The 20942-nt window shown below is 39.6% G+C and overlaps 2 protein-coding genes across 2 annotated transcripts; both read right to left on the bottom strand.

Moving 5' to 3' along the window:
• Positions 1–731: 731 nt before the first annotated feature.
• LOC311262802 (sacsin-like) lies at positions 732–13217 on the bottom strand. The gene is made up of 2 exons (XM_084362526.1): positions 13120–13217; positions 732–13019 (listed from the first exon to the last, which is right to left on the bottom strand). The coding sequence occupies exon 2, from the start codon at positions 12937–12939 to the stop codon at positions 2044–2046; it is 10896 nt and encodes a 3631-aa protein (XP_084218652.1). The 5' UTR covers positions 12940–13019; positions 13120–13217; the 3' UTR covers positions 732–2043.
• A 3539-nt stretch (positions 13218–16756) lies between these two features.
• LOC311262805 (sacsin-like) lies at positions 16757–20794 on the bottom strand. Its single transcript, XM_084362533.1, has 5 exons — positions 20463–20794; positions 19118–19157; positions 17467–17554; positions 17185–17296; positions 16757–16922 (listed from the first exon to the last, which is right to left on the bottom strand). The coding sequence occupies exons 2-5, from the start codon at positions 19138–19140 to the stop codon at positions 16804–16806; spliced, it is 342 nt and encodes a 113-aa protein (XP_084218659.1). The 5' UTR covers positions 19141–19157; positions 20463–20794; the 3' UTR covers positions 16757–16803.
• Between the last annotated feature and the right edge of the window lie 148 nt (positions 20795–20942).

The raw sequence follows: 20942 nt of genomic DNA, 5'->3' as shown, positions 1-20942 counted from the left end.
AGACAATGAGTTCTTACTTGCTACAATTAGTCTGCCCGGAGGATTCACAAATCACTTGTGTATTTTGGGCAATAAGTAGAACACAGGAGTCATTGGGTACTTTCAGAAATTCAAATTGCTTTTTAGTGATCCACTGGTTCTCCAAGGCTCTGTTCAGAATAGAATCCCTCTCTTCTACAAAGGTCTCCACTGGGTTATGTGGTAACTGTCTGTAAAAAGAGGCATCACCAAGTTGTCTAAAGGCCTTAGTTGTATAATCCTTAGTATTTTGTACAACTATAGCCCCTCCCTTATCGGCTGCTTTTATCAAAATTTTAGGCTTGTTCTGTAGTTCATAAATTTAATGTTTTACCTCATCAACTTAATTGAATTAATTGAATTGAATTGAAAATATTCCACAAGTAAATTGGTGACAGGTGATATTATCATGATTGGGTATTAAGGGGGTGTCCTCGAAAGGCTCAGTCATTCACAAGCAAGGATGGTTCACTACTTTGTGAAACACATAATTGTATAACAGATATATAATTAAACCCCTGTCTGTAACAGTTGGCAAAAGATTGCATGCTGTTTTTATTGATTTAGACAACGTCCTAACATTTTGGGAATCATGGTTGTATGATCTGGAAAATGAGAGAGGAAATTTTAAATTCACTAGTTGTAGCTACCCCTGGCAACATTTTACCATGACATTTAAAGATATGAAACAGGAACTGCAGTTTCATCCTTGATTAAATTTCAATGTTTTATTATTTTTTTTCAGAAGGTAAAGGTTAATACAACAGCAACAAAAAAGACAAAATTCTTCTAAATTTTTTATATTTGCATTTCCATAACAAAGTCATACCGTGATTATATTGGTCCTCAGTGAGTTACTAAAACAAAAACCAAAAAACAAGATATTTCATTTCATACATATGGTGAATATACTGTATTGGTCCTCAGTGAGTAGTCATAAATGTTTACAATATGGCAAAAAAAAAAAATTGCGTTTGGATAGTAAAGTATTTAATGCAGTGATTCTATTCGCACTGAGTAGTTATCCATGTTTACAAGACTGCAAAGTAAAAAAAGATATTTAATTTCATAACAAAGCTGTACACTGATTATACCGGTCCTCAGTGAGTATTCATAAATGTTTACAACATTACAAAGAAAATAAAATATAAAAATAATTTCTCATTTGGTCCTCAGTGAGTAGTAAACATTTTCACAACGTTGCTAAAACAAAAACCAAAAAACAAGATATTTCATTTCATACATCATATGTTGAAAATACCGTATCGGTCCTCAGTGAGTAGTCATAAATGTTTACAATATGGCAAAAAAAATACATTTGCATTTAGACAGTATTTAAGTATATAAGTATTTAATGCAGTGATTCTATTTAGAGTAAGTAGTTAAACATGTTTACAAGACTGCAAATTAAAAAAAAGATATTTAATTTCATAACAAAGCTGTACACTGATTATACCGGTCCTCAGTGAGTATTCATAAATGTTTACAACATTACAAAGAAAATAAAATATAAAAATAATTTCCTAGCAAAACTGTACTCTGATCATATTGGTCCTCATGGGGTAGTCATAAATGTTTATAAAATTGCAACAACAAAAAAAAAAATCATTTCATAAAGCACATTTTCATAGAGTGATTGTATTTGCCATCAGTGAGTACTTATAAATGTTTACCACAATATGAAAAAAAAATCCATTTTCATAACAAAGTCATACAGTGATTATACTGGGCATCAGTAAGTATTTATAAATGTTTACAACATTGCAAAGGAAAAAAAAGCATTTCATAAAGCCTTACACTTATTTTACTGGTCCTCAGTGATTGGTCATAAATGTTCACAAAATTGCTAATAAAAAACTGCTCTACAGTAAAGAGTCAAAGATTAGAATATGTGTAACAGTCATCATTCTTATGTTCGAACTGTTTAACAAATTATGCTGTTGTTTTGTTATCAGTATTGTTCAAGATCACAATATGGTAACAGCTTTTTTAACATGTCAAAAATGATGTATCTGTTTTGAATTCCTAGTTCACATACGCCTCTACTTTATCGAGAAGCTCAGATGCCTTGCTCAGTGCCAACATTTCATTCTCTGATTTGAACTGTCCATTTGGAATATGGGGAAATGGATGGCAGTTGGGATACTGAGTCTTTTTGCCGTCTACTCCCAGCGTCTTCAGATTTTCCACAATTTGGGGTAGAACTCTCAGTTGGACGTTATAAAGGGAAACTCGTACAGCTAGGGCTGAAATGGAGCTGCTGTTGGGATGTTGACCATGTCTTTTATACTCAGCAGCTATGAGAGCCTTTTCCACTACTTGATGGACTTTGAACAGACACCACTCTGTGCTGCCCCCACCTGTGTCTTTGTAAGCTGCATTGAGATCACAACGAGCCTGTCTACACCAGCGCTGGGCCTCTTCTCTGTTTGGCCTCGGGACATTTTCATTATGGTTCCAAAAGTTGTAGGACTGGTGGGCTCTAAAGAATCTCTCTCGACCGTTTCTGTGTCGCCTGGCCTCCTGATTCCACTGATCATAGAAGTCTCTGAAATTTGAGTTTCCCCTTGAAGAGGACGAACCTGCAGTCCTGTCGAGCTCATTATATCGATTCTGCAAGTATTGGCATACCTCAGTGGCAAGTGACTCACAGTCAGGGTTTTTGTCAGGATGCCATCTCAGGTACAGTCGTCGTTTGGCTTTCTCCCTCTCCTCTCGAGGTAGAGTCCAGATCTCTGCCAAACACTTGTCAATTTCCCTTTTAGCTTCTTCAATAGACGTTGGTAAGGATCCTGTAGATGAGGAACTTGTAGATGAGGAACTTGTAGTTGATGACTGGGAAGAATGTGGCCCAGCTCCCGCTAGTGGCTCAAGCTCCATGCAAGAGGCTTCAGCAGATGTGCAAGTCCTCCCTTTTGTTTTCTTTTGTCGTTTAATCTGATACAGGTCAAGACAACTGACTTCAATTGGCTCATCCCCCCCAATATCTATTTTGTATCGCCATGAATATGGTCCATCGTGCCCAGTCAGTTCTTCAACAATAACTGCATAAATGTACTTGTTGTTAGTGCTGTAGCCAACGTATTCCCCCTCTTCAAAGTTGTTGAGAAAGTTCATGTCTAAGAAATCGTGGCATTCCTCTGGAATATCTGTTCCAGGGGCTGGTTGTTGATTGACGCCTTCAGTTTCAGCACTGTCATGTATCTCGTTCTTAGCCAGAGTTTTCTTAATGTCTTGCAGGTTATCACACATGAGAAGTTGTCCGAGCACCAGGAGGTAAATTGATTCAAATGTGTTACCTAAAAGAGCATTAATCTCCTTTATCAATGTCATATTGATGTCAGTTAACACTTTAGGAGCCATGTCATTATTGTGTTTTAAATAAAAGATGCAATCTTGTTGCTCTCGGTTGACAAAAACATCAGTTTCGGTGGCAGTTTTGTGTATCGGCTCTTTTCCCAGCCAAAGCTTTGTTTCCAGACGATTGCAGCAGACAATCTGAATACTGCCAAAAGTCTTCATGCACATCTCAGAAGCTTCTTCTGGTGTAATTTTTCCCTGTGACTGCTGTCTGATAAGACAAATCAATCCATGTCTAAATGCTGGAGAGGTAAGATGCTTGTAAAACCATCCACGAAATTCACAGTAAGTTTCAAGGTCACAAAGCTGCATGTGTAATTCCACTACTTTTTCCTCAGTGATTTGAGACAACAACTTAGGCTGAAATTTCTGAGGCAGCAACTTCACCAACCAATGATGCTCATAGATGTCAGGGCCCAAATGACATTCACTGAGTTTCTCAAGCAACAGGAACTTATTCTCCAGCGCATCTTCCAACCTTTTGATCTCAAACGTTGTGTCATTGTAGTAGAGTGTGCATGATGGGTATAATTTACCATCTCTTGCAGGAAGATACAAAGTCTTTGCATCATCAACATGGGAACGATTTCCTTGAGATTTGATTAACTGAAAAAACTGCTGAACAGCGCGTTTTACAGTTTTCAGTTGGTTTGGGTTTGGTTCTGGTTCATCACAGGAATCAGCATAAATTGCTGCCAGAACATTACAATACTGCACTGCAGTAGGTTTGTCCTTTACCCCAATTTTCTTGAAGAAATCTGTGAACATCACATCCTGGGGAGAAATGCTGTACAAATACGGCCTGAACTCACGATAATAGGGGAGTGAAAGACACACATCATCAGGCCTCACAAGTTCTTTGTCTTTTTCAACCAACACAACAGGAAGATCAGCTAGTGGACGGCCTTCAAACCTGTTTGCGTGCAGGTAGGCATACGAACTTCGAAACACATTAGCACGGGTTTTGATCAACTGGTCAGTTTTACAGGGGGACTGACAGATGTTGCTCATGTTACTGGTTACACAGCTTGAAGTTGGTTGTTCATGAGCTCCTGCATTTTTCATCATAGTCATGAGCCTCTTTGACTTATAAGCTGGCAGATGTATGATTGGCATTGAAGACCAGATCAGTTCTTGATGCTTGGCATCGCTTTCGATCAAAGATCCTTTGATTTTAACAGCAGTTCTCTCAGCAGCAAATGGTTGGTGGTAGTTGCACAGTTCTTTTCTAATGTTCACAGGGAAAATGAACTTGATGTCAGCTATGCTCTCCAGCAACTTTTCCTCTTTGTTATCGTGGTTGTTCACTATAGCCAAAGCTGCATCGAAAATTAATAATGATTTCTCTTTCAACTCTTTATACTGACAGTTTCCTTTAGCCTCTGATTCTAACTGGTATGCAAAATTTATTATGTCATCGTTTGACACAACATGCTTCATTCCAAGTTCTTGAAGTAACTCTTTTAGTTGGTTTGTTGTTGGAAGAGTTTCTCCACACAACTCTGTCCAAAATCTCTTTGGCACAAATCTCTCTTGGGGCACCATTTTCTTGTACAGCTCAACACTGTCGTCAAAGTAGTAGGACACTGTCTCCAAACTGTCTTGAGAACTGCGAATCAGTTTGACTGTCTTCAGTGAGGAGATGATTTTGTCCTTGTGCGGAGAACAACTGAAAATGTATTGCAGTGACAGTAACAGTTTGAGGCACTGAAGCAGCTGGCTCTCTGTGAGTGTGCGTACAATGGGAAGAATGAACTTCATGAAAAACTCCAAATCAGTTAGAATTTGTATTTTCAGTATTTCTGACAGTCTTTCGTTCTCTAGACTTTTTTTGAGAAGAATGCTGCTGCTGTCGGCCAGGGTGAACAAATCTGAAAATGTCAAGGAAGTAGTGCTGTTGAGGATAAATACCTCATGTCCATCAATCCTCACACAGTTGCCATGTATTGTTTCAAATAATGGTAAGGATTTGAGCTTTCTCTGATACTCTTGTTTGTCTTTGGATTTGGATACTCCTTCCTGCAGGAAACGCTGAAGCTCTTTTATCTCATCAGTGGAAAGCTGGGAAAACTCTGAGTGTTTAATGTTGTAGACCTGGTCCAACACAGAGCTTTTATTATCCACATCCATAAGTTCAGGGTGTAGAAGTGAATGAACATGATGTCGGTCTCCATGTATCTCAGAGAAGAATACACTGTCAAGCTTCATGAAACCGAGTTTAAAGAGGATGCCTGATAGGTCTCTTTCTGACGAGAAGTGAATCACATTTGGCATCTCCTTCATTGTTGTCAGGAAGTGTTTGTTGTTCAACCTTGGACACACAACAGGTAAAAAGCAGCAGTCACTGAAGAGCTGCCTCACATCACTCAATGTCAAACATCTTCCATCATCACTAGATGTTGCAGGCTTAATCTGACTGTCTAAGAACTTCCAAAGAGATTTCAGCCACTTTAACGTTGTTTCATTTGGGACATGAAGACCAGTGTGTGGATCAACCTCACAGCCCTGTAGAAGATGCTGAATTGCGGGTTTCAGATATTTCTCTGCACAGTGAACTGTCAAACTTGTGACAAGATTGAAAGCTTGTAGAACTTTGATGTGGTCTTTGTTTGTCTGACAATCTGCAAATTGGTCCTCATGGTCAAAGAACAGACTGTCATATCCTGATATCAGCTTGGGAGTTTTGGAGTTAAACACTCTCAAAACTTTGTCTCTTGTTAGAAGAAGTGGTAGCCCATCGAGTAAACTGGTATTGTCCTCTGTGATCTTTTTCAAGTCTTTTTTAAACTCCTTTAAGCAGAAACTCAAGAGCTCTGAACATCTTGTTTCATCTCTGATCAGAGTGGCAGTTATAGGCAGGGGTAAATCCTTATCTGTTTTTGTTGGGTCATTGAGCGGCTTTTCTCTCAGGAATGTCTGCACAGATAAAGAAGTCACATCTTTCACTTTAACATCAGCAGATTTGAAACTTTCCCAAACTCTTTGCATCTCCGTGAAAAAAGGAACCAATGTCATTCCAAGATCTTCCAAAATGGGATTAATCTTGTAACTTCCTGGGTGTGTCAGGTAAGGTGCCTCAGTTGATTCAGTGTCTCTGACGTTACACCAGTCAAAAGAGTACTCCTTGAACTCACGGTTTGCAATGACACGTGTTGAACTCCTCAACACTGGAATCACATTGAGGCCTCTTTCGCTGATGGATCTGTATACCTCATGTATCATTTCATGCCAATCCTTAACAACATCTTTGGACACAGTTGGCCAAAAACACAAGTAAAAGCAACTTAAACATGGCTCAATCTGTGCAAAAGTGACTTTCTTATCTCCAATTTTACGGCTGATGTAATGAAGGAGATCTGCATACAGTGGAGCAATGACATTCTGTTTCAAAGATTCATTCCAGTTAGATTTTTGACTTTGCCCATCCTCTTTCCAAAGGCTTTTCCTGGCAGAATCCACCTCAAAGTTTGCATTGACATGCACTGGCAGTCCAGTTTTCCCTGGCAAAGGAAGTGAACAAAAGGCTTCTCCACTGAAATCTGTGTGGTTAGATGGTGGTGGACCCTTTGAGCTCACAAGCGCTGCTATTGCTGCTTGAGGAAGTTTGTCTGACACTGTTAATTCTCTTTCATCACTGTTTTTGAATGAGCCAAACTGTTCTGCAATGATCCAATTACTTTGTCTTTTATCTGACATTGAAATCGTGAATTCATAAATGGCCTTGTGTGGCGTTACTGGTTTGTCAGATTGCAGCGCATTTTGTTGAAGGTTTGCAAAAGCCTCCTTTCCTTCTCTGCTCATTTGTGGTAGACTTTTTTCAACCACGAATATGGTTTCAAGTGTCTCTGAATGTTCACTGATCATATGGACCTTTATTTTGCAGATGTTTTTCAAAAACATTATTAGTCCTTCAGGATCTTCAGAAAGGGCAGAGCAGAGACTTTTCATGCCATCGTCAGTGATTTCCTGCTTTGATATCTTAGAGCTCTCTGCCATGGCATCTGTCCTCAGTGGTAATCTGAACATGGTGCCCTCTTTAAGAGTGAACTTGTCAGGAAGAAAGGATTTGTAGACATCCATGTACATGTTCTTGAAAGTGTCAGCTAGTTCATAGCCAATGCCAGGTCGTGCTTGGTCTGAATAACTTTCAATGTACTCTTCATTGGGATCAGAAATGCAGAGTAATTCATCTCCAGTGAGGATTGAGGGGCAGTCAGTGAGATGATAAACAGAGTTGAATCCCACTCCATATTTTCCTATTTTTCCCGGAGAGTTGTGCTTTCCTCCCTCTCCCAGCTGTTGAATGCCTTTCAGGTCTGCATTGGAAAACACTTTGTTGTTGAACACACACAGTGCTGGACCCTGCAGATGGTTCCATTTCTCTCCAAATGTTTTTTCTTTGCCATGATGTCGTTTGTCCCAAACAAAGTGAATTTCGGTTGCCTCTGCGTCATCAGCATTTTGGATAAGCTCTTTAAGGATATCCTTCTTTGCTGGATAGGCTGAAATGATGTTTTTAATTCGAACAGTTAGTTGTTCCTGCTGTTGAAACTCAAAAGCAAATGGTAAAATGTTGCCAACTACATGGTTTTGCAGAGTATGATGCCTGGTAGTTTTGATTCCAAAATGGCAAGCCATAACACGTGGGATCTTCTCATGGCATAACGTGATACCTGAAGCAACTGGCATCCATGGGCTGTCATTGTAGAACAACTTACTTGCAGGTTGTAAAACACCATGTTCATTGGGTATCAGCCAGTCACTGGTTGTTTTCTCTTTGGCCTCATAAATCCCTGTGTTTAAAATTGTGAGGCAAATTGATAAATCAGTCTTTGGAAGGGGCTTGTTGTCATGTTGAGAGTGCAATTCCTGGAGCACAGTTTGAAACTGACTTACTGAAAAATGTTTTTCAACACCTACACTTTCCCACAACCTCTTGAAAATAGTGAAGTTAGGTGGAAGCACATAGAGGTAAGGTTTTGCTTCAAATTGCTCATTTTCTGCGACACGGTCCACATTCACAAATGTGCCGCTAACAAGAATGAATGGGAAGGATTTTGCCCTCTGTGAAATGAAACTGGAATTGTCAGGATCAATAAGCCATTGATCCAGAAAATTGTAGCATTGATATGCTATGTTGTGAAGCATGGATCTGTCAATGGATTGAGACTGCCTGCATGCTTCTTGCAGCTGCTGAAGTACTGCCTCAGGCTTTGGACTGTCATGAACTCCCAAAATCTGTAGGACTGGATCAGTGTTGTGTATTTTCAGATTGGTATGATCCAGCACTGGTTGTGTCATGTTAACGAGTAGGGAGCATTTGTCACTAAAAATATCAGTGGGCCTTCCAAGTGTTACATTTCTTTCCATTTTTGTGTCTCCAGGGGGAAATGCTGGGAGAAATTCAGTCTTCCTGAGTGTTTCCCAGTGGAGAGAGTCTTTGTCATTCATGTGATCCCTCATAAGTTCAAGAAGGCACTTCAGATGCACATATGCCTTCTCTTTGTCAGTGCTCCAGGTTTTGGCGATTGTGCCCGCTTTCTCTGTGATGTCTTCCAATGGGAGATGATCATTTGCCATTCCAAGTTCCACCAAGCGTTTAATCCTTTTTGGGGAGCAAAAGTCATTTTTGGTACCACCAAGCAAGCGCCCCTCTTCTGGTTCAAAAAGACAAGCCACTTTCCCTGATGGATTCACAAGTTTCTTGATGTACTGGAGTTGTCCGCCTTTTGTTGGGATGCATGGATAGCAGACAAGTTGATTGTCAATGTCTTTGATGTTAAGGTCAATAGCATGCAGCACAAGAGTATCTCTACTCTTAGGATCCAAGGTACCAAGGTTGTTAAACACTGCTTCTTGGAAAAACCTCTCCCAGTTCCATGTTCTATTCTGCAAAACCTTTTCTAGGCCAGCCTGTTTGAAGCTCTTTCTCAACCACAGTGGAAGAGGGACAAAATGGTTGGGTGCTTTTGCATATTTCTTGCACACCTGCACTGCAAGTGCACTGATGTCTTTATCCTCCTCAATGCTCTCATGTAGAAATATGGCATTGTCCATTGAGCACCAATGTTCTCCATCACTAAAGATCTCTGGACCAATGGAATGCTGGGCAATGACGGAATAAAATGCATCCACCAAAGGCTTGAACGTTTCACTCACTTTCTCTCTATTTGGCCAAAAGGTGTGATAATTGTAAGATTCCAGTTGCTTGTTTTCAGACATTTCCTTTAGTGCCAAGACTGCAGTCACATATGCCGTCACTACGGGATCCTGAAGAAGGGCTTTGTTCCAGTCATGTTTCACTCCACTCTCCCAAAGACCTTTTCGGTTGCTCGTCACAGCAAATGTTCCATTCACATTGACTGGAAGACCTGTGTGAATTGAAAGAGGAAGGAATGAAAATGCCTGTCCAACAAGATTAGTTTGTAATGAGGCCAGTTTACCAGTTTTTGGATCATTCTCCAAAGGTACAGCAATCCCCCCAATGGGCAAAGAGAAACTGGCTTTCTTATTTTCTTGAAGGGCCATTTCCAAAGAATGTTGTGTCCCAAAGCAGTTGTACAGGAGCCAGGACTGGACTTCAGTAACACCAGATTGCTGATTTGTTATTTGTACAATGTTTACTGTGCAGCAGTCGATGATGTCTTTGCATTTTCCATCAAGTTTCATCAATGATTTCTCAGCTTGAAGCTGCTTTGACACATTGGTTTCATCATGAATCCTCATTGTGCTCAGAGTGGTTTTGGAACCTGTGAAGACGATTTCTATTTCGTCTTTTCTTGGCGGAGTTGATGCATCCTTTGAGATACTTTGTAGGGATAATGTATCGATGTTCTTCAGAAAAAGCAGGTGAGTTTGTGAATTCTCAATAAAGTGCTGTTGAAAAGTGACAATATTGTGTTTGTGATACACCTTTGTGCTTATTTCTGACTTGAGAGCCTCTTTTTCAGTTCGGAAAGGTAGTTTGATGAGAGTGCCTGGATAGGGTTTGGGCGGACTTTGTTTGGTGAAGTTACAATCAAAAATGCGTTCATATGGTCCAAACTGACCAGGAAAGCAATGGAAAAGTCGCTGTTCAGCGAGATTCAGCTTGATTCCAGGATTTGTTTTATGTTTGATGTGTTTCTTGAGGTGAGTTACATTTGGATCAAGGATGAGAAGACTATTGCCACTGAGGATAGAAGGAATATCTGTCACATGATACACAGTATTGAATCCAAGTCCAAACTTTCCAATTTTCTCCACCTTGTTTTCTTTCGAAGCAGCGCCAACTCTGACAATATTTGCCCAATCCTCAGCTGTGAACTGCTCATTATTAAAAGCCCAAAGACAAGGTCCCTGACAAAGGTTCATGTCAGGGTCAATGAGACTTTCAGCGGCATCTTTGTGCACTCTGAAATCCACCAAGAACTTACAGGTTTCTGCCCCAGCATCCTCTGCATTTTGTATAAGCTCTTTGAAGATGTCACTTTCTTCATCATATTCTTTAAGAATGTTTTTAATCCTTGTTGTAATCGGTTCAGACTGACCACACTGTTCGATTCCCACTAACTCTGGATCGAGGATGTAGGTACTGAGAAATCGGATGTTCAACCATTCAGCTGCTGCTTTTGGGATTTCCTCATGGACAACATGGACTTCCTCTTGGCTGTACATCAGCTCATTCAGCCCATTTTTGCTTACATCACAGAAGACTGCTGTTGACAGTGGTTTAAGGGTATATTGTTCACCCTCCATGAGGACTGGCACCAGGATGTCATCCTGAACTGTCTTCTTCTCTTTCCACAGCCAGTTAAGAATTTCGATTGACGCTTTTATCTCAGAGGAACTTGCAAATGGCTGTTGCCTTTCTTCAATCGTTTGCTGAAGAGAATGTAGAATGCCAACAATTTCGTCATCTGAGAGTGATGTTTTCAGGCCAAACTCTTTGAGCAACCTCTTGTACGGCAGAAATTCATCTGGCACCTTCCCAATGTAAGCGCTCAGATCGAGATTAGGGGGGTAATCTAGAACCAGATCCTGTGGTGATACAAACTGGTTGTGGCTCCACAACCAGTGTGTGTTCTTGTTCATCACTTTTGCAAATGCAGAGATGTTGTTCTGCATGTGTTCGTAAATGCTACGCAACTTCCTTTTAAAATCGCCATTGGTTTCAGGATCGGCCATGGTCTCTGCTTCCGATTTCAAGACTGACAAATTCTCTATCACTTTTTCAGGTGGGGGTAGGCGTTTGAGACCAAGTTTGCTGGTAACTCTGTCACTGAAATGTCCCACCAGAGGCATGACATGCCCAACAATGTCCTCATACATAGAATGCCTTATTTCATCCGGACAGAAGAAACAACTTTCCTGAGATTCTTCATTGCAGTGTTTTTTGTCATCAAAGGACTTAGCACATGGGACCCATTTTAGCATTTTCAGGCAATCAAGCTGATCATCAGAAAATTTTGACAGTAGATCATTAGTATCCAACATTTTCAAGAGCACCTGAGCCCTTTTGAGAGCCTCAGATTGAGAGTCAGCATCCAGTTGGTCAATCAGTGTGGCGGCATGCAATAAGTGCTCAGGTGACACATCCACTTCTTTATTTAGCAATCCAAGATCCGTTAGACTTTTAAGCATCTCCGATGTTTCAGTGTATACAGGTGGGGGGAAGAAATCTGACTCAAAAATGACTTTGAAACTTTGAATAGTTGGATCAAAAAAATGTGGGGTCTTTTTCAGCTCTCCATTGACTTCAATGAAGCTCAAGTCCTTACATTTGCATTTCAAAGTCTGGTTTTGAGAGAAAAGGACAGCACCATGCTGTAAAATCCAGGTCATGATTTTCTCAGTGTTTTCTTTGTTGCAAACTCCCCTCTCAATACAGTGAATGAGAAGAGTGGCTGCTTCAGCTGTGTCCAAGAGTTTAACTTTGAGCAGCTGTAACAGTCTGCGATCAGCCTCAGTTGCACACTGCACAACTGAATCAGGCATAGGGAACTCTGTTGGTACTGTTAGACCAGAAATCAGGAGCACAGCCTGCTTTGATTGAGCTGCGACACATGAGCCTTTCATGGTTTGAAACAGAGGCAACTTTGAGAGAAAATCTTTCTCACTGACTGAGAGAGAATCCAGACGAGAGAGATAATCTTTCAGTTCTTCTCTTGCCCTGTGAGAGGCAGTCTTGAGTTCTCTGATGAGATCCTGAGAATCTAAATTCACAAAGACTTTCATGACACTCCTTGGATATGGGCAAAGCACATAAGAGTCTAAGTCTTCGTGCTTGAGCCACTCGTTGCCTCTCACCACTGTGCCACCTACTTTGTTCACCAACTGAGCTATTTGTTCTGGCAAGTCAATCTGTTTGCTTTTCTGAAAAATAAGAGTTGTGTTCTGCTGTAGTCTTGCTAGTGATACAGGCTGACTGCCAGACAGGGGACTGACTGGTATTAATGGCATTCCAGTAAATTTACTTAACTCTTTGAAGTGAGTATTGAGAAATTTCCAGAATTCTTGGAGCCAGTCCAAAGGTGGAAGTTGACTGTTGCTGAAGTCCCAGGTAACAAGCCCTGTCCCCATCTGCTTCCAGTCCTGTGGCAAATACCTTCTCGCATACTCAGCCACCTGGTCTGCATCAATGTTGATGACCTTGAAGAGATCTAGAAAAGATTCATGAAAAATATATATATACATAAATATATGTATATATAGTATGAAAACATGCAAATTTGAATTCCTGTATTCTATGAAGTGACTTACATTTTCTGGCCAGTTCTTTCAGGTGGGTACTGCAGGCTAGACTGAGATCGTCTGGAATGAAGAGGTGTTGGCAGCATGGTAGCAAGACTCTGCACAAAGGATAAATTTGTTAATTGGGCATGCAACAAAAACATTTGCATATAATTTTAGTCTACATTAAGTGACCAAAAATAGATGATCTTTTTAAAATCTAAATCCAGTCAAACAGGGCTAAAGCAATCGTCAGATAATATACTTAAGCAAATAAGCGTGAGTTGATCGGTACTAATGAGCACTAAATAACAGCTACTTTGCTCAGATGAGGGCTTGAAAATTTGTTTCTATTTTTTCTTCTCTACTTTATCATCGGTGATATGTTGTGGTTTCTTTCTTGTGAAAAATGTACTTATTGTAAGTCGCTTTGGACAAAAGCGTCTGCTAAATGCCCTAAATGTAAATGTAAATGTAATGATCCTAAGAATGGATTTGGACAACAACTACCAACATGTTAACTTAATGAAATGAAATTGCTTTAATGGTGCCTCCCTCCATATTAGCAGATTGGAAATGGGCCAAACTAAAATCTCAAAGCACACGTCAAATTAATTTCTCGGAAAGATGATTTCTGTCATTTTAGGTTGTTTGTTTTGTTTTTGGTCCTAAGTTTGGTTTTAATAAGTTAGTGAAAGTGAAAAAGAGTGAAAAATCATTATTGAAAGTTGAACCCATCACTACTGTGCAGACTCCAAATGGCTGAAATGACAGCACTAGAATAATATGGTAAAGTTAATATCCGGGATATTCTGGCTTTTTTTTTTGTACAGTGGTAGGAAATGGATATTTATCATCCATCTTTACATGTCAATGCGTGACACTATGTCGATATTGTGTTTGGAGCCTGTTTCACTGCTCCCAAGTGGCAAAAAAAAAAATTAATTAAATTAATTCAGGTTGATGTTGGAAGCTGAAATTGAACAATATTAATAATTTACGTCATAAGCTACACAATACACGTTAGTAACTGCAGCTACAACATAAACATCAGTACAAAATATCCTCCTCAACTCAAGGGCTTCCTGCACAGGGATTGTAGATTATCTACAGGGCAACCAAGTTAAAGTAGTTGTTTACAGCCTACAGCTGGCTAGACACTTCAGCATCCACCACATTGTTTGGTCCACATTTTGCTCAATCATCACTAGTGATTATACAGTAGGAATACTGATGGTAAAATCAGTAAAAAAACAATTATTTGGCTTGTGTACTACAAAGTATTAAAGCACAAAAACCAGACCAAATGACATTTTTTTCTACTATAGATATACTGTAAGCCCAAAATGGTCATGGCAACAAACCAGATACCCTTTATTCACAATAATAGATACACCTTTATTTTTTATCTGGAAAATAAGGCCAAAAATGAAAACCCTACCTTGGAAATTCATGGTTGTCGATTAGTGCAGTGTCTTCGTCTCTGTCTGTGAAAGATCTGAAAGAGCCATCGTTTAGTGGAAGCAGCTGAAGACCCTTGAGATCTCTGTAGTTTCCATCACTCAAAATGTACTCCAAAAGACAGAGCTTGTCATCTTTGGGGATGATGTGTGTGCCAATCCTGCGGAGAATGTCTCTTACAAAACTCGGAGTCACATGTTTTAGGATGTTGAGGTGTGGATAGGCCTCATGTATAGCTCTCGCAACACTGCCTGGTAAAGTGACAAGGTTTTCTCCACAGGAAACCAAAGTCCTTTTGATGGCGGCCAATGTATCTGGGCTTGTTGGACCATTACAGGGGAACACAGCTTCTGACGGAGTGACAAACGTTCTTTCATCCTTGGCAAGAGAAAGGACAGCCACATTCTGTCTGAATAAGTGTCGGAGAACATCCAGAGCAACCGCATACCATTTGTCTTTGTGTTTTATCTGGCTGATATCTGGCCACAGATCGTACACAGATGGGGCAGGCAGAATAGATTCTTGGGCAAGTTTGATGGCATCTTGAATGATCTTGAGGTATGCCTGTGGGAGCACCTCCTTCATCAGCAATTCGTTCCAGACAGCATGTTCATCATGTTTCTGGTCTTCCTCTTGCCACTTGATGTGTCTTCTGTTGTCTGTGAGGCCAAAGCATGCGTTGACATAAACTGGGAGTCCTGTCTTGTTGGATTCATTGTTTGGGAGGGGGAGAAAGCAGCTCAGTCTACTTTCCTGACAGTCTCTCTTCTCACCACAAGGGAATGCCAAGTCAACTTGAGGGAAAAACTTCAAATTTTCCGCGAGTGAATCAAGTTTTTCTACCTTGCCTTCTTTCATGGTGCATGTTGTCACAAGCCACTTTGTTTCTTTGTGGTCTTCTGAGGTGAGGGTTATCGATTTGAACCTTGTTGAACCCTCAACGACTGACTCATCTTCTGACTCCAACACGACATCTGTGCAGACTGAGGATTTCACTTCAAGTCTGGTATTAACAGTGCCATGTACGCTGACATGTATCAAGGACACAGAAGTCACATGTTTCAGGAACAGGAGGCTCAAGTCTGCATCAGCAATGAAGCTTTCAAAAAGATCAACCACCCTGTTAGAGTCATAGAGATTGTTTGAAATATCTGATGCCTTGTTGCGCAAGGGGAATCTGAAAATTGTCCCATCAAACTGCTGATCCTCTTTGATGACTTTTGACCATTCTTGTCTGCTAACAAGTGAAAATATATCTCGAAAGGGTTGGAACTGATCGTGCATCGTCATCAGAGCGTCTTGGTGTTCTGGATCATCCAAAAACCATCGAAAGCCTCCCTCTCTTTTTCCAAATATTTTTTCTTGGGGGTCCATGAGACCAAGGGACCCTGAACTGAATATGCATGGCACATCTGTGAATAAAGTGAAACAGATATTGTCCCATTAATTTACTACACAGATTTACTACAGGCTCTTCAAACTGAGACTGTTCGATGCATGTGTGGTAAATGTACATAGTTTCACCTGTTATGTGGTAAACAGAGTTGAAGCCAATTCCAAACCTCCCGACTTTGTTTGGGTCATCACGCTTGACACTCCTCCCTGCACTCTGAATTCCCTCCCAGTCGTCATCAGTGAATGCTGCATTGTTGTAGGCGTAGAGAGCGGGACCTTTGCATAAACAAACAAACAAAACAAAATACAGAGTACCAAAGAATCAGTTTAGTATACATATATTCTAGAGACTAGTGTTGGGCAATTGGAAGAATATATCCGCTATCGGGTCCATCTCCTGTTTGCATTTTTAGGAGATTTCTTTGGCCGATTTACATCATTTTATTTTGCTAGCTCAATGGTCTGCTTTTGAAGACTTTTTCAGCAAGTTACCACAGTAACAGACAGGCCAGCAATGGCAGAGAGAGGTAGTGTGGACAAAGGGCATGTAAAGCCAAAAATCCACCCTCCATTTTTTTAATCCCTAAAGTTTCAAAAATAAACTTTTGAGCTCTCCTCCAGTTTGGCCCTGCCTCTCTCCCCCAGAGCTCCATGGCGCTCGATTGTTTCTATCATCTTCTAATAAAGTGTGTTTAACAATGAGTTACCAAGGTAATAAAGTTCATTTTAGGTCCAGTGAAAGACAGAAATTTGATTCAGGTGTATGATTGTATTTTTCTGTTAGATAAGGAAAATAAGAATGTGGGCTGTTTGGAAATTCCTAAGGATAAATGATTAGCATATCAGACTGCCACCTTATCAACTGATGATGAGAACCAAGATAAGAATATTTTGTGATCTACTGTCATGCCGAAACTTTGACAAAAACTTTCCACACATGTTCTCTCTGGCCAACCACCCTGGTCTTTGACAGGAAACTAACAAGAAAACAAGCAGAAAAAACAAACTTTTAAAAGAAGGGCAGCCGAATAACAAACTCTGGGTGCTTTTCCCAAAAAACAAACAAAAAAAGAAATGCAAGTGAAGAAAGCAAAAAGACACACTAGCATAATAAAAAGTACCTTGTGTTATCGGGCTACATCACATTTGCTCTTACTACCTATTTTATGATCTATTTTTGTTGAAAATTATATTATGAAAAACCACAGAACAATGATAATCTCTGAATATCCCGCATACCTTGGTATTCTCCCAGTTCATCAGTCCACAGGCTCTCAGTCCCGTAGCTTCTCTCATCATGGATGAAAACCACTTCTGTGGCTTGAGCGTCATCTGCATTTTGAATCAACTCCTGTTGACAAACAAAAACGACAACCATTAACAGAGCGTAGTAGATCAAAGCTAAATTTCAAGGATTTCCATACTGCACTTCAATCACTGTGCCAACCTTCAAAGTTATAGTTAAAGCTCCAGCATACCCTTAGTCCACCCCCACAGGAATTATTAATTATGCTGCCTAACCTTCAAAATTTGTCCACCATCTGGATATCGACGTAGAATATCTTTCAGGTAGTCAATGAAGGGCGGTGCTGTTGCCCCAAAAGACGTTCTGAAAAAGAAAACAAGGGTTAAAATTCAAAATCAACACAAGGTGACTCATCAAGAAGCAATTAAAGGGGGAAGAGCAGGGATTAGAGTCAGGCTCATGTATTTGACTTATATTTAGCCATAAAGTTTAAGTGCTTTACTTGAAAGTAGATGATACCTGATGTTTCCTTGTTGGCCCGTAAAAATGACTGAGAGCTATCAGAGTTATAATGTTCTATAATGTAATAAAGTATATTGTATGTGACTTTGCTCTCTTATACACAAGGAACATTACACCTATAAAAGCTGACTTTCTTGAATATAAATGTTGACTCTTACAGTGTCAGGTGATAACTAGTTACAAATAGTTAATTAGGTAAATAGTTAAAGGTGCAATATTTAAGAATTTTAGTTTAAGACATTTTCAATGAAACATAATAAATAAATTAACAAAAGTGAACATATTAAAGACGTCTATGTGTTGTGTTGCAGATAGCTGCAACACAACACATAGACATCACATAGACTGGTTAGCTGCTGTTAGCAGCTAACCAGCTAGCTCGCCCCTTTTCTTTCACAATACCACTCTAAGCTCCTAGTTCGGACCACTAGCTGCATGGCTAATTGAGCTAACTAACTAACTGGTGATATGCTGCCCCTTACTTGTTTTGAGGATGAATTTGAGAGGTGGCCAATTCTTACATATTGCACCTTTAAATGAATGAATGAATGAATGAATGAATGAATGAATAGGATTTATACAGATCGCTCCACCAAGACTGAGAAAAACATTCTGTATAGGGGGTGTAGGGCTTTATGACATTGTTATGTATTGTTTTTGTTTATAATCAGTCATGCAAATTATTATAAAGATAAACTTCTAAATATCTCTAAGCCAACATACAGCACTTGTGCCCACTTACATGAATAGTATAAGTATGCCCCTTAAATCTGTCTTATTAGCTTTATTAATGATCTAAATTCACTATTACTCATTAAGCATGTATTTGCATATTATGCAATAGGTGTCTTTATTTGTAAAAATAAAAATTTGTAAAATGAACCTGTCAAGTAAATAAGAAGTTTGTATCATACTGTTGTTGATTTGTTGTATTCACAAGACATGCTTGACAATCAATACTGATGCATGTCACTGCCAACATGTATTTCTCTCACAAAGCCAACTTCATTGTAAATTCTGATGATTTGATGATGATATGGTGAATAGCAAGTTTCTGCTTGTTAATTCTATGATTCAACAGCTTTTACAGAGAGCGTCTCTAGGTTCACAGGTTAATGTGGCATAGACTCAACAATAATATTCTGTAAAATATGATGTATAGCGCTTCAGAAGGCCAAAAATTAATACCCAGAATAGAATTCACAGTTGATTTTATTTTGTGTCAGTTTCATAAGTTCATAAGAAATCAGTGCCAGTAAGTCAAATATTGCTTCAGTGCACAACTCAGGTCAAAATACCACCTCCCTCAGTTGCCCTAAAAATAAAAGAAGAACAACAGCTGGTCTGCCTCTTCCGGTCATCACTTAGCACATTAAAGTACAAATAGACAGAGATGAAACTCACCGAGTATTTTTCTTCGTACTCATCCTGCCTGGGATGGATGCTGTAAGAGAGTGAAGAGTGTTGTCACAAAATCACTGCAGAACAAACTTCTACTTTAACTCACATCAAACTCAAATGAAATCAGTAACTACACTGATTTCATTTGAGTTTGATGTGAGTTAAAGTAGAAGTTTGTTCTGGCAATAATAATAATAATGTGCTGGCAATAATTGTGAGGCTACACAGAGCTGTGAGGTCTGAGCGCATAAAAGTTGATAAAATACCTTATAAATACATTAGTGCAGCTGAACATTTGTTTTAATGCAATAAAATGTATAGATCTACATAATCAAACTTTATTGCATAGTGTATGTACTGTACTGTGCTGACCGCAATGTTAGTGGTCCAAGACTCAAACTTTTAACTGTAAGTTCAAAATGTTTTCATCAATAAATTCAAAATGTTTTCTTAACATGAGCAAAAGCTCTCACCCTGTGTAATCAACAGTTATTTCTCTATTTATTGTTTACTTATATGTGTATTTAGATATAAATATTACCAGACCACAAATGCACATGTGTAAACTGTTTTGTAGTCTTTTATTACACAGACACTAGAAGAAAATTAAGACAACTTCGAGCCTGATTTAACCAGATAACTTTGCTGAGTCACACTTCTGTACTGTAGAGGAAATGAGGAACTGCTGCTTGCTAGGCTTCTGGACTCTTCTGAAACCTGCTCTAGTGCATGCTCAGCTATCCAGTTTTATGAATTGCCTGGTTCATCGAAGTAGTAACATACTTTTCTCCAGAACACAGCTGTCTAACACGCAAGAAGGTGCAGGACAGTCAGAACAATCAATTAACTTTTTCTTAACTTCATAGCTTGATTAAGATGTTCAACATTCAGCCATGAATCTGATTTTGCCACCTCGCCTGTGACTTTCATACTGAGTGTCTAACCGACTTCATTGATACTGCAATAGTATTAGAGCAACGTAATTGTAGGTTCAAGTTCCTGTAACCCAAACCTGGAGGAAACTGAGGCTGGCAACATGCCTGCGTCTATGGTCTAGGGCAGAGCAACGTCAACTACCCAAGCAGGAAATGCTCAAATTGAGAATTGTGTTCATCTACTCTCGAAATAAACACATGCCTGCAAATTAACTTTTTTAAACGTCATGGATTCATTTCGTAATTTCTTAGACATTGAAAAAATAAATGTTCCTTATATCCCTGTCCATCCTATACATACCTAATACTGCATGGTAAATTGGCTCAGAGATGGTGATAAAAGACAATAACTAATGTTAATACATTTAAAAATGATCAAAACTAACAATTAAACAGTAGTAAAATCACATTACCTCAGTCATGTTCGTGGAGGAGTCGCATCAGTCCCAGACAAACTGAAGGATGTTACATCAGGTGTGCTGTTTATAAAGGCTGCTGATGGTCCAACCCCAACACCACACGTCGTTTCCAGTAACATTCTTGCTGGTTACTCCTGTTTTCCGCCGAACATGCCAGTTTGTACTAAACGAAACTTAGGGAAGCAGCGGCATTAATGCGCGTCAAGCGTCGTTTCTTCTTCTGCCCCCCAGTGAAACGAAACTGATTTAACTGAGTCATCTCCGTGGATCTGACTTCACATGGCCCCGTATTATCATCATTATGTGCACACGTCAGTATAATAAAGGCATTCTGATCAGAATTGACGGATTCATTCATTAGTTTTAATGTTGTGTTTTTGACCCTCTGACATTATCACACACATTAAGACAGTAACTCCGCCACTCGCTAGATGATGCTGCAGCCCAGTTTTATCAGAGAAACCGAGCAGCTTC

Source organism: Pagrus pagrus (assembly GCF_965226575.1).
Source record: "Pagrus pagrus genome assembly, chromosome: 9".
NCBI lineage: Eukaryota > Metazoa > Chordata > Actinopteri > Spariformes > Sparidae > Pagrus > Pagrus pagrus.
Note: the sequence above shows the minus strand (reverse complement) of the source record. Positions and strands in the feature narration are given on the sequence as shown.

What these genes read in the sequence shown, in the direction of transcription:
- LOC311262802 (XM_084362526.1), bottom strand. Translation starts at nt 12,939, where the DNA reads ATGGGGACAGGGCTTGTTACCTGGGACTTCAGCAACAGTCAACTTCCA.
- LOC311262805 (XM_084362533.1), bottom strand. Translation starts at nt 19,140, where the DNA reads ATGAGTACGAAGAAAAATACTCG. An exon ending in AGTACGAAGAAAAATACTCG is followed by an intron (nt 17,555 to 19,117) that starts GTGAGTTTCATC and finishes TTTCTTTTTCAG; the next exon opens with AACGTCTTTTGGGGCAACAG. An exon ending in TGAACTGGGAGAATACCAAG is followed by an intron (nt 16,923 to 17,184) that starts GTATGCGGGATA and finishes TTTTCTTGTTAG; the next exon opens with TTTCCTGTCAAAGACCAGGG.